At 63.0% G+C, this 12393-nt stretch overlaps 1 protein-coding gene across 1 annotated transcript; it reads left to right on the forward strand.

The window, feature by feature from the left end:
- The first annotated feature begins 242 nt into the window (after positions 1-242).
- PLLP (plasmolipin) lies at positions 243-8504 on the forward strand. Its single transcript, XM_064160616.1, has 4 exons — positions 243-415; positions 6113-6286; positions 8196-8315; positions 8391-8504. The coding sequence occupies exons 1-4, from the start codon at positions 299-301 to the stop codon at positions 8502-8504; spliced, it is 525 nt and encodes a 174-aa protein (XP_064016686.1). The 5' UTR covers positions 243-298.
- Positions 8505-12393: the final 3889 nt, after the last annotated feature.

Raw genomic sequence — 12393 nt, forward strand, 5'->3', positions numbered from 1 at the left:
TGGTGGGGGCAGTGCCAGGGGTGCTGGTGGGTGCAGTGCCAGGGGTGCTGGTGGGGGCAGTGCCAGGGGTGCTGGTGGGGGCAGTGCCAGGGGCGGTGCTGCGCTCCCCAGGACGCGGGGCAGGTGGGCACGCTCCGAGGTGCCCAGCGGGGCGGAGGGACCGCAGCACCCCCGGGAGGAGGTGCCAGGTCCCAGCCCGGTGCGCGGGGCCGGGGCCGGGCGGGCTCCGCCCGGGGAGGGCATGCGGGGAGGAGCCGCGGGGCCGCGCCGTGCCCGTCCCGCTGCCGATGCCCGCGGCATGGCGGGGCTGCCCGGAGCGGCGCGGAACCCCAGCGGCTCCCCGGGCTCCTCCCTGCCCGCCCTGGATGCTGCCTTCCTCCTCTCGCCCATCGGGGGGCTGATGGTTGCCCAGATCGTGAGTACCGGGGAGAGGGCACCGGGGGCCCCCCCGAGGGCACCCCTGACTCTGACCCTTCACTGCCCAGGCTGGGAACAGGTTAGCCGCTGGCTGCCATGCCCATGCCACCCTCACTCCCTAATCCCAACGCCTGTCCGACCCTGGGGCAGCGCAGTCCCTTCCCGGCCCCTCTCTCCCCTTCCCCCCCAGAGGCAAATTCGGCTGCTTCTCCCCATGCCCTTTAGCCGCAGCCAACCCGACCTGGCAGCTGCCAGCGCTGGGACCGGGCACACGGGCACGTACTGGGCACTGCTGAGGCTGCTGGCATCAGCTTTGGGCCCCTCACTCCCAGAAGGACATTGAGGAGCTGGAGCAGGTCCAGAGCAGGGCAGGGAAGGTGGGGAAGGGTCTGGAGCAGAGGGCTGGGGAGGGGCAGCTGAGGGAGCTGGGGGTGTGCAGTGTGGGGCAGAGGAGGCTGAGGCAGAGCTCATTGCTCTGTGCAGCTCCCTGAGAGGAGGCTGCAGCCAGCTGGGGCTGGGCTCTGCCCCCTGGGCTCAGGGCATAGGAGGAGAGGACCTGGGCTGGAATTGTGCCAGGGGAGGCTTAGGCTGGAGAGGAGGAGAAATGTCTGTGCTGGTGCAGTGGTCAGGGCTTGGCAGAGGCTGCCCAGGGAGTGCCCCTGGCTGGAGGTGCTGCAGAGCTGTGTGGCCATGGCACCTGGGCAGAGGGTTTGGTGCCCAGGGTGGGGCTGGGTTGCTGGTCGGGGCTCTTGGAGGCCCTTTCCAACTGAAGCAGTTCTGTAAGTCTATGACATCCCTGCAGGGCATGGGCCAGAGGGTCCCACCCTGGCACCCGGAGCCCCTGGCAGGCTCTGGGGCAGGTGTATGAAGCAGAGTGGTGCCGAGCAAGGTGGTGCTGGTGCTGCCCCTGGAGAGGCTGCAGGGCTCTCACCAGCCCCGGGCGCTCCAAGCCCTCCAGCTCGGCTGCTTCAGCGCTCACGCCTCGGGCCAGGGCTCCCTGCGCTGTCCGATCCAGCAGCGGCACCACCAGCACCTGCACCTGCACCTGCACCTGCACCAGCACCAGCACCTGCACCAGCACCAGCACCTGCACCTGCACCAGCAGCTCTCACCTGCACCAGCACCAGCACCTGCACCTGCACCTGCACCTGCACCAGCAGCTCTCACCTGCACCTGCACCTGCACCAGCAGCTCTCACCTGCACCAGCACCAGCACCTGCACCAGCACCAGCACCTGCACCTGCACCTGCACCTGCACCAGCAGCTCTCACCTGCACCTGCACCTGCACCTGCAGCTCTCACCTGCGTCAGCCCAGAGGCAACCCTGCCGCCTGTGCCTCTGCCGCCTGTGCCTCTGCCACCCTTCCCTCCTGCTGCTTGCCTTCTTGTTGCACTTCCCTCCTCCTGCTGCCCTTCTTTCCTGCTGCCTTCCCTCCTGCTGCCTGCCTTCTTGCTGCCCTTCCCTCCTCTTGCTGCCTGCCTTCCTGCTGCCCTTCCCTCTTGCTACCCCTCTCCTCCTGCTGCCCCTCCCTTCTGCTGCCGTCCTTCCTGCTGCCCCTCTCCTTCTGCTGCCCTCTCTCCCCCTGCTGCCCCTCTCCTTCTGCTGCCCTCTCTCCCCCTGCTGCCCTCTCTCCCCCTGCTGCCCTCTCTCCCCCTGCTGCCCTCTCTCCCCCTGCTGCCCTCTCTCCCCCTGCTGCCCCTCTCCTTCTGCTGCCCTCTCTCCCCCTGCTGCCCTCTCTCCCCCTGCTGCCCTCTCTCCCCCTGCTGCCCCTCTCCTTCTGCTGCCCTCTCTCCCCCTGCTGCCCCTCTCCTTCTGCTGCCCTCTCTCCCCCTGCTGCCCCTCTCCTTCTGCTGCCCTCTCTCCCCCTGCTGCCCCTCTCCTTCTGCTGCCCTCTCTCCTCCTGCTGCCCCTCTCCTTCTGCTGTCCTCTCTCCCCCTGCTGCCCTCTCTCCTCCTGCTGTCCTCTTTCTTCCTGCTGCCCCTCTCCTTCTGCTGCCCTCTCTCCCCCTGCTGCCCCTCTCCTTCTGCTGTCCTCTTTCTTCCTGCTGCCCCTCTCCTTCTGCTGCCCTCTCTCCTCCTGCTGCCCCTCTCCTTCTGCTGCCCTCTCTCCCCCTGCTGCCCCTCTCCTTCTGCTGCCCTCTCTCCCCCTGCTGCCCCTCTCCTTCTGCTGTCCTCTTTCTTCCTGCTGCCCCTCTCCTTCTGCTACCCCTCTTTTCCTGCTGCCCTTCCCTTCTGCTGCCTTCCTTCCTGCTGCCCTTCCCTCTTGATGCCCCTCTCCCCCTGCTGCCCCTCTCCTCTTGCTGCCCCTCTCCTCCTGGTGCCCCTCTCCTCCTGCCCTGAGCCAGCTGCTGTGCAGGACCTGGCTCCCTGCTGCAGATGCCAACCCTTGGGCACGGCTGAGCTGGGTGTGCCGAGGGAGGCACTGGGGGAAGGATGCTGCCGGGGGACGTTCTGCAGGGGCATGGGGAAAGGAAGCTCACAGAAGGGCAGGGACTGGAAGGGACCTCTGGAGGTCATGGAGTCCGAGCCCCCTGCTGGAGCCGGGGGGAGTAAATCCCAGGTGGGTGCAGAGGAGACTCCTCAGCCCCTCTGGGCAGGCTGCTCACAGTGGAGAGTTGTCTCCTCTCAACGCAGAGCCTGCCCTGCCTGAGGGGGTGCCAAGCTCAGCACAAGGCACCCTTCACCCCCTCCCCTGGCACCACCTGCCCAGCTCACTGCTGGGGCCTTCCACCAACCCCCCTCCCCCCAGCTCCTCTTCATCAGGACCTGCCCCTCCCCAGTGCCCTCTGCGGGGGCTCCTGCAGCGTGGCAGGGCAGCTGGCACATGCCACCTCCCACTGCCAGAGCCCAGGCAGATCACGAGTGGCAGAGCTGGATGGGCTGGACAAGGAGGCCTTGTCGGGGCAGCAGGGCATTGTGCCCGGGCAGGACAAAGGCTGTTGTGTTCCTGCCACCACAATAAGTGATGCAGGATGGCAGAGGGGCAGGGCAGCTCACCGAGGAGCCCTCCTGCCCGCCCCTGCTGCCGCTGCACTCCCCTGCCAGCCAAGCCAGATGGTGCTGGTGGCTTCACTTGGCTCTGCTCAAAGAGCTCCCAGGCCCAGCTGGGGGACAGAACATGGCCCAGCTGCACGTGGGGCACCCTCTCAGCCCAGCCTGCTCCTGGGCATCTCCCACTGACACCTGGTGATGCTGGGGGCACCCTCTCAGCCCAGCCTGCTCCTGGGCATCTCCCACTGACACCTGGTGATGCTGGGGGCACCCTCTCAGCCCAGCCTGGCTATGGGCATCTCTCACTGACACCTGGTGATGCTGGGGGCACCCTCTCAGCCCAGCCTGGCTATGGGCATCTCTCACTGACACCTGGTGATGCTGGGGGCACCCTCTCAGCCCAGCCTGGCTGTGGGCATCTCCCACTGACACCTGGTGATGCTGGGGGCACCCTCTCAGACCAGCCTGGCTATGGGCATCTCCCACTGACACCTGGTGATGCTGGGGGCAGCCTCTCAGCCCAGCCTGCTCCTGGGCATCTCTCACTGACACCTGGTGATGCTGGGGGCACCCTCTCAGCCCAGCCTGTTCCTGGGCATCTCCCACTGACACCTGGTGATGCTGGGGGCACCCTCTCAGCCCAGCCTGCTCCTGGGCATCTCCTGGTGACATCTGGTGTTGCTGGGGGCATCTTCTCAGCCCAGCTTGGTCCTGGGCATCTCTCATTGACATCAGGTGATGCTGGAGGCATCTTCTCACTCTGCTCTGGTCCAGCCAGGAGGTGCTGAGGGATGCTGAAGCAGAGCCCAGCAGTGCCCTGCTGGAGGCTCAGCTCCTTGTTCTGGTGCACAGCCGTGGCTGAGGCTGCAGAACAAAGAGGCTCCAGCACCACACAGCTTCCCCTGCTCTGCCCCCAGCCTCTCCCTCCCAGGTGCCTCCCTCCCCATCTGCTCTCTCCCTCAGGCCTTCCAAATCAGACAGTGCCCCCAGAGCTGCTGCTGCAGGGAGCCCCTCTGGGAGGGGATGGGGGGGGGGTGCTGCTCTCTGAACCCCATCCCTGCAGCAGCAGTGGGGCAGCAGAGTCCAGACATCAGGGCTGTGGGCAGCACAAACCACCCCTACAGGCAATGTCACCTTCCCTCACCGCCTGCCCGGGCAGGGGCAGAGCCTGGCTCAGCCCTGACTCTGCTCATGCCTGCTGGAGCAGAGCCAGCGCCAGGCTCACCTGCCCGGGCTGTGTGCAGGGCTCTGCAGGCAGGTGGTGCTGCCAGGGCCATGCAGCTGGGCCTGCTGGCTGCTGCAAGGGGGGCCTGAGCAGCTGCGGGGCCAGGAGGTGGCAGCCAGCGCCGGGCAGCCCTCAGCACACACCGCAGGGCACTGAGGAGCTTCAGGTGTGCCCCTTTTGTACAGTGATGCTGCAGCCGCGGGGGAGGGGCAAAGCTGAGCCCCCACACAGAGACACACAAGTGGCAGTGCTGGAAGGGACCCCCAGGGACCACCCAGCTGCAACCCCTGCCATGGGCAGGGACACCTCACACCAGAGCAGGCTGCCCACAGCCACCTCCAGCCTGGCCTGAGGCACCTCCAGGGATGAGGCTTCCAGCACCTCCCTGGGCAACTTGTGCCAGGCTCTCAGCACCCTCCTGCTGAGCAGCTCCTTCCTGGCATCCAATCTCCATCTCCCCACTCCTACTTCTGCTCCCAAGAGTACAGCTCTGCTCTCTGGTTCTCACAGCTTCCTGCCCTGCCAGAGCTGCTGCAGGCGCTGGTGGGGCCAGCTCAGGGCTGAGGCTCTGCATCCCACCGGCAGCAGCCTCTGCCCCACCTGCAGCAATCACAGAACCAAACAGGTTAGAAGAGAGCTCCAGGCTCAGCCAGCCCAGCCTGGCACCCAGCCCTGCCCAACCAACCACACCATGGCACTCAGTGCCAACCTAGCACCCAGCCCTGCCCAAACAACCACACCATGGCACTCAGTGCCAACCTAGCACCCAGCCCTGCCCAACCAACCACACCATGATACTCAGTGCCAACCTAGCACCCAGCCCTGCCCAACCAACCACACCATGGCACTCAGTGCCAACCTAGCACCCAGCCCTGCCCAAACAACCACACCATGGCACTCAGTGCCAACCTAGCACCCAGCCCTGCCCAAACAACCACACCATGGCACTCAGTGCCCAGCCAGCCTTGCCTCCAACCCCTCCAGCCAAGGCCACTCCACCACCTCCCTGGGCAGCCCATGCCAGTGCCAATCACTCTCTCTGCCAGCAGCTTCCTCCTCACAGCCAGCCCACACCTGCCCTGGCACAGCTTCAGCCTGGGGCCCCTTCTGCTGCTGCTGCCTGCCTGGCACCAGAGCCCAACCCCACCTGGCTACAGCCTCCCTGCAGGCAGCTGCAGGCAGCAATCAGCTCTGCCCTGAGCCTCCTCTGCTGCAGCCTGCACCCCCCCAGCTCCCTCAGCCTCTCCTCACAGGGCTGTGCTCCAGGCCCCTCCCCAGCCTTGCTGCCCTTCTCTCAGCACCTTCCAGTATGCCTCTGGGAAGAACTTCCTCCTAACATCCAGCCTATACCTCCCCCAGCACTGCCTCTCCCCCACTGCAGGAGCCTCTCCCTCACCTGTAGGAGCCTCTGCCCCACTGCAGGAGCCTCTGCCCCACTGCAGGAGCCTCTCCCTCAGTGCTTTCCCCATCTCCCTGCAGGTGCTGGGCCTGCTGGTGTGGGCACTGATCGCAGACACAACGTACTACCTCCACGCTGCCTACGGCTGGGTGCTGTTCGTGTCCATCTTCTTCTGGATACTGACACTGCTGCTCCTCCTGACTTACCTCCTGCAGCTCCAGCTCAAGCTCTACGTGGTCCCCTGGGCCCTTGTGGTACGTGGCCAAGAGGGAGCAAGGTGGGGCTCAAGTGGAAAACAGACTGGGGAGATGCTCACAGAAGACCTGGGCTGGGGGCACAGAGTCCTCTGCACTGTGCTCCTGGGGAGATGCTAGGAGAGGATCTCAGCTTGAGGCTGCCCTGGGCTGGGGGCACAGAGTCCTCTGCACTGTGCTCCTGGGGAGATGCTCAGAGGGGATCACAGCTTGAGGCTGCCCTGGGCTGGGGGCACAGAGTCCTCTGCACTGTGCTCCTGGGGAGATGCTCAGTGAGGATCAGGGCTTGAGGCTGCCCTGGGCTGGGGGCACAGAGTCCTCTGCACTGTGCTCCTGGGGAGATGCTCAGAGAGGATCAGGGCTTGAGGCTGCCCTGGGCTGGTGGCACAGAGTCCTCTGCACTGTGCTCCTGGGGAGATGCTCAGAGAGGATCAGGGCTTGAGGCTGCCCTGGGCTGGTGGCACAGAGTCCTCTGCACTGTGCTCCTGGGGAGATGCTCAGAGGGGATCAGGGCTTGAGGCTGCCCTGTGCTGGGGGCACAGAGTCCTCTGCACTGTGCTCCTGGGGAGATGCTAGGAGAGGATCAGGGCTTGAGGCTGCCCTGGGCTGGTGGCACAGAGTCCTCTGCACTGTGCTCCTGGGGAGATGCTCAGAGAGGATCAGAGCTTGAGGCTGCCCTGGGCTGGGGGCACAGAGTCCTCTGCACTGTGCTCCTGGGGAGATGCTAGGAGAGGATCACAGCTTGAGGCTGCCCTGGGCTGGTGGCACAGAGTCCTCTGCACTGTGCTCCTGGGAGATGCTCAGTGAGGACCAAGGCTGTGCCCGTGGCACAGAGTGCGCTGCCTGCTGCAGTGACCTCGTTTCGCTCTACCCTTCCATCGCTTAGAAGGCTTTCAGAGCAGAGAGCTCTTTGTCAGCCCAGAGCTGCAGCAGACACAGCACTGCCTGCAGCTGCCACATCACTGCCTGCAACTGCATCACTGCCTGCAGCTGCATCACTGCTTGCAGCCACCACATCACTGCCTGCAGCCGACACAGTGCTGCCTGCTGCTGCATCACTGCCTGCAGTCACATCACTGCCTGCAGCCACATCACTGCTTGCAGCCACCACATCACTGCCTGCAGCTGCAGCACTGCCTGCAGCCACATCATTGCCTGTAGCCACCACATCACTGCCTGCAGCCACCACATCACTGCCTGCTGCTGCCTCACTGCCTGCAGCCGCCACATCACTGCCTGCAGCCGACACAGCGCTGCCTGCAGCCACATCACTGCCTGCAGCCACTGCATCACTGCCTGCAGCCAACACATCACTGCCTGCTGCTGCATCACTGCCTGCAGTCACATCACTGCCTGCAGCCACCACATCACTGCCTGCAGCCACATCACTGCCTGCAGCCACTGCATCACTGCCTGCAGCCGACACATCACTGCCTGCAGCCGACACAGCGCTGCCTGCTGCTGCATCACTGCCTGCAGTCACATCACTGCCTGCAGCCACCACATCACTGCCTGCAGCCACATCACTGCCTGCAGCCACCACATCACTGTCTGCAGCCGACACATCACTGCCTGCTGCTGCATCACTGCCTGCAGCCACCACATCACTGCCTGCTGCTGCATCACTGCCTGCAGCCACAGCGCCAAGCACAAACCCTCAGCACAGCCTGAGGTGCCCTCCACGAGCCGCTAAGCTGGGGCTGGTCCCTGGCCTGAGGGGCTGGTCCCTGCTTCCTCTGCTCCTCACAGGACGTCAGGGGTGGGAAGGGACCCAAAGAGCTCCTGGAGTCCCAGCCCGCTGCCAGAGCAGGAGCGTGCAGTGCAGCCCAGGCCACAGAGAGCACTACTTCTCCTGGGGGCACAGGAGACTGAACCCGGAGCTCACAGCCTGCTCTCTGCCTTTCCCCAGCTGATGATCTTCAACCTGGTGGCCACTGTGCTCTACATCACTGCCTTCGTGACCAGCGCCGCCGCCGTCCAGCCCACGTCCTGGCGCCAGTGGGACTACAACCGCAGGGCTGCCGCCTCCGTGAGTCTGGGGGGGCGGTCGGGGGGGGGCCGGGCCTGGCACTGTGCTCACCTGTGGGCTCTGCTCCTCTTGCAGTTCTTCGCCTGCGTGGTGATGATCACCTACGGGGTGAGCACCTTCTTCAGCTTCCGCGCCTGGAAGGGGCTGGGCAGCAACGCGGCCACCAGCCAAGCCAGCCAGCACGCCTAGGGCAGCCTGGCAGCCGTGGGCACAGCCCCGGGCACAGCCCCGGGCACAGCCGACGCTGCGCTGCGGTCTCTCGGTGATGCTTCCAGCTGATGTGCCCACAGCAGGAACCCACCAGCGGCAGGACAGGGACTCCTGCTCCACCGTGGGGGGGTCATAGATGCCTGCTGGAGCAGCAGCTGTGCTGAGGGGACTCAGCCAGCCTGGCACACTCCAGTACTAAAACTCACTAAACCAAGCCTGGGCTCCTCTCTCTGGGTCATCTGCAGCAATTACAATTAACATGAGCCACGGGAGAAGGCTCTGGGGAGAGCTTCCAGTGGCCTCCCAGTACCTGAAGATGGCTGAGGAGGGACTTTGTCAGGGAGTGCAGGGTTTAAGCTGAAAGAGAGAGAGATCTGGATTAGATATCAGCTGTTCCTCACTGTCAGGCTGCTGGCACCTTGGCACAAGTTGCCCAGACAAGACAAAAGATGTTTCATGTGCCTGGAACCATTCCAGGTCAGGTCGTTTGGGGACAACCTGCTGGAGTTGCAGATGTCCCTGCTCACTGCAGAGGGGTGGGACTGATGACCTGTAAGGGTCACAGAATGGGTTGGGCTGGAAGGTCAGCCCAGTGCCAACCTCCCTGCCACAGGCAGTGGCACCACAGGGTGCTCAGGGCCTCATCCAGCCTGGCACTGAACACCTCCAGGGAGGTTGGGGAGCACAGAAGCACAGAATGGGATCTTTGATCCCATTCTGTGCTTCTGTGCTCCCCAACCTCCCTGGGCAAACCTGTGCCAGTCTCTGCCCACCCTCACTGCCAACAATTTCTTCCTCCTCTCCACTCTTAATCTCTTGCATGCAGCAGGTTGGGTGGGAAGGGAACTGCTCCAATCCCCCCTGCTATGGGCAGAGACACTTCCCCCCAGCCCAGCTTGCTCAAAGCTTCATCCAGCCTGGCCCTGAACACCTGCAGGGAGGGAAGTCCCTTCCAACCCAAACCACAGCATGACTCTTCAAAGGGTGGCAGAGGAGGAAGACAGAAGAGCCAAGTAAAGGCAGCAGCCAAACCTTCTTGTACTGGTTCCTAACAGCCTGAAGCACAAATGTTATGCTCTAAATAAAACTCTTCCTAAAGCCAGCCCTGGAGTCTGCGAGGGGAAGAGTTGGTTTCAGGGGAAGGTGGCACAGAGTGGACAGCAGAGATGTCTCTGGCAGAGGTGCCAGCCCATTCCCACCACGGAGGGCAGCACAGCCTGGCCACAAGGGGTGGAGAGGAAGGAGGAAGGAGAAAGGGGGGAAGGAGAAAGGGGAGAAGGAGAAAGGGGAGAAGGAGAGAGGGGGGAAGGAGAAAGGGCAGAAGGAGAAAGGGGCAGAAGGAGAAAGGGGCAGAAGGAGAAAGGGAAGAAGGAGAAAGGGAAGAAGGAGAAGGGGCAGAAGGAGAAAGGGGGGAAGGACAAAGGGGGGAAGGACAAAGGGGGAAAGGGGAGAAGGGGGAAAGGGGGAAAGGATGAAAGGAGGAAAGGAGGAAGCAGGGAGGAGGGAGGAGGAAAGGAGGAAGCAGGGAGGAGGGAGGAGGAAGGAGGGAGGAGGAAGGAGGGAGGAGGAAGGAGGGAGGAGGAAGGAGGGAGGAGGAAGGAGGGAGGAGGAAGGAGGAAGTCCACAGGGACTTACCTGTGCCCCCACCCCAGCCCTTGCTGTGCTTCACCTGCACACAGACACACAGCACACGCAGAGCCTGCAGCCCAGCCCGCAGGAGCACGGAGGAGGTGCCAAGGCTTTGGTGTGCTCCTGTAGGCTCAACACCACACACTCACAGCGTGAACAGGACCAGCTGGCAGCCCCCTGGCAGCCTGGGGAGCACCTGCAAACTGCAGAGGGCTTCGTTCCAAAGAGAGAGACTTTGCTGTGCTTCCACAGCTCCCAAAGTGCAGAGGACTCTGTGCCACCAGCCCAGGGCAGCCTCAAGCCCTGATCATCAATGAGCATCTCCCCAGGAGCACAGTGCAGAGGACTCTGTGCCACCAGCCCAGGGCAGCCTCAAGCCCTGATCATCAATGAGCATCTCCCCAGGAGCACAGTGCAGAGGACTCTGTGCCACCAGCCCAGGGCAGCCTCAAGCCCTGATCATCAATGAGCATCTCCCCAGGAGCACAGTGCAGAGGACTCTGTGCCACCAGCCCAGGACAACCTGAAGCCTTGATCCTTTCCAAGCATCATCTCCCCAGGATGTTTCCCCCTTTCTCCCTCTGGGCTCCCCACCCCAAGGGGCCAAGGGATCAAGCAGAAGCTCAGCTGAAGCTGCAGGAGGTAAGTTGTGAAGAAAGAGAAGGACGAGATAAAGTCATATCCACCACAAATCCCTTCTGCCTGCTAGCCAAAGGTGCCCGTCAGAGATTCAAACCAAGTCTGCAGCGCTCTGGGAGGAGCCCAGGGTCAGTGCCCCAGGAGAAGGCTGCTCCCTCCCCAGCAAGGTCGTCTTTTACTGCCTGGGGGCACAGGCAGAAGCAGAACCAACACCCAGGCAGACACAGCAGCTCTCCCTCCACACCCTCCTGGCAGGAGCTCATAAAAAGGTGAACTGGGCTGGGCTGGCAAGAGCTAACAGAAGAGGTGAACTGGGCTGGCAGGAGCTCATGAAGAGGTGAACTGGGCTGGCAGGAGTTCATGAAGAGGTGAACTGGGCTGGGCTGGCAAGAGCTAACAGAAGGAGGTGAATTGGGCTGGCAGGAGCTAACAGAAGAGGTGAACTGGGCTGGCAGGAGCTGACAAAAGAGGTGAACTGGGCTGGGCTGGCAAGAGCTAACAGAAGAGGTGAACTGGGCTGGCAGGAGCTCATGAAGAGGTGAACTAGGCTAGGCTGGCAAGAGCTAACAGAAGAGGTGAACTGGGCTGGCAGGAGTTCATGAAGAGGTGAACTGGGCTGGCAGGAGCTCATGAAGAGGTGAACTGGGCTGGGCTGGCAGGAGCTAACAGAAGAGGTGAACTGGGCTGGCAGGAGTTCATGAAGAGGTGAACTGGGCTGGCAGGAGCTCATAAAAAGGTGAACTGGGCTGGGCTGGCAAGAGCTAACAGAAGAGGTGAACTGGGCTGGCAGGAGCTCATGAAGAGGTGAACTGGGCTGGGCTGGCAGGAGCTAACAAAAGAGGTGAACTGGGCTGGGCTGGCATGAGCTCATGAAGAGGTGAACGGGGCTGGGCTGGCAGGAGCTGACAAAAGGAGGTGAATTGGGCTTGTTCCTGAGTGCTTGTGCCCAGGGAAGCTGGAGCAGGGCCACAAAGGCTGCACAGGAGCACTTCCAACAGCTGGGCTGCAGAGGCTCAGGGGATTCAGCAGGGTGTGACGTGGAAGGGAGTGGATAAACCACTCTAGCCCCTGCCTGATCAACCTCGATTTGGCTCTCAGTGAGCTCAAGAAGGGTCAGGTTTCCACAGCTCTGAACACACACCTGCCAGGTGAGGAAAGGCTGCAGAGCTGGGATGGTTCAGCCTTGAGAGGAGAAGGCTCAGGGCAGACCTTGTCACCACGGACCAGGACACTGAGGGTAGCTACCAGCAGGATGGAGACTCCCTGGGTACCAGGAGTGCCATGGAGAAGAAAAGAAGTGCTGGGGACATTCCCAGTGGGCTCCAGAAGGAAATGTGTCCCCCTGAGCACTGCCAGACACTGGAATCATCTCCCAGGGCAAGCAGTAGAGGCCCTTGACACCAAGTTTTCAGGCCCAGCTTGCCAGGGTGCTGAGCCAGCTCACTTCAACTCCACCATCACCTAGAGAGGTTGGCCCAGGTGGTCCTTGGGGTCCCTTCCAGGCTGGCACTCTGGAATCCTGTGATATCTATCTAAGAGCAGTGAGGAAATTGCTCTTTTCATGCCTTGTTCAGGTTAAACATCTCCAAACACAAAGCCA

Source organism: Pogoniulus pusillus, chromosome 20 (genome assembly GCF_015220805.1).
Source record: "Pogoniulus pusillus isolate bPogPus1 chromosome 20, bPogPus1.pri, whole genome shotgun sequence".
In the NCBI taxonomy this organism is placed as follows: domain Eukaryota; kingdom Metazoa; phylum Chordata; class Aves; order Piciformes; family Lybiidae; genus Pogoniulus; species Pogoniulus pusillus.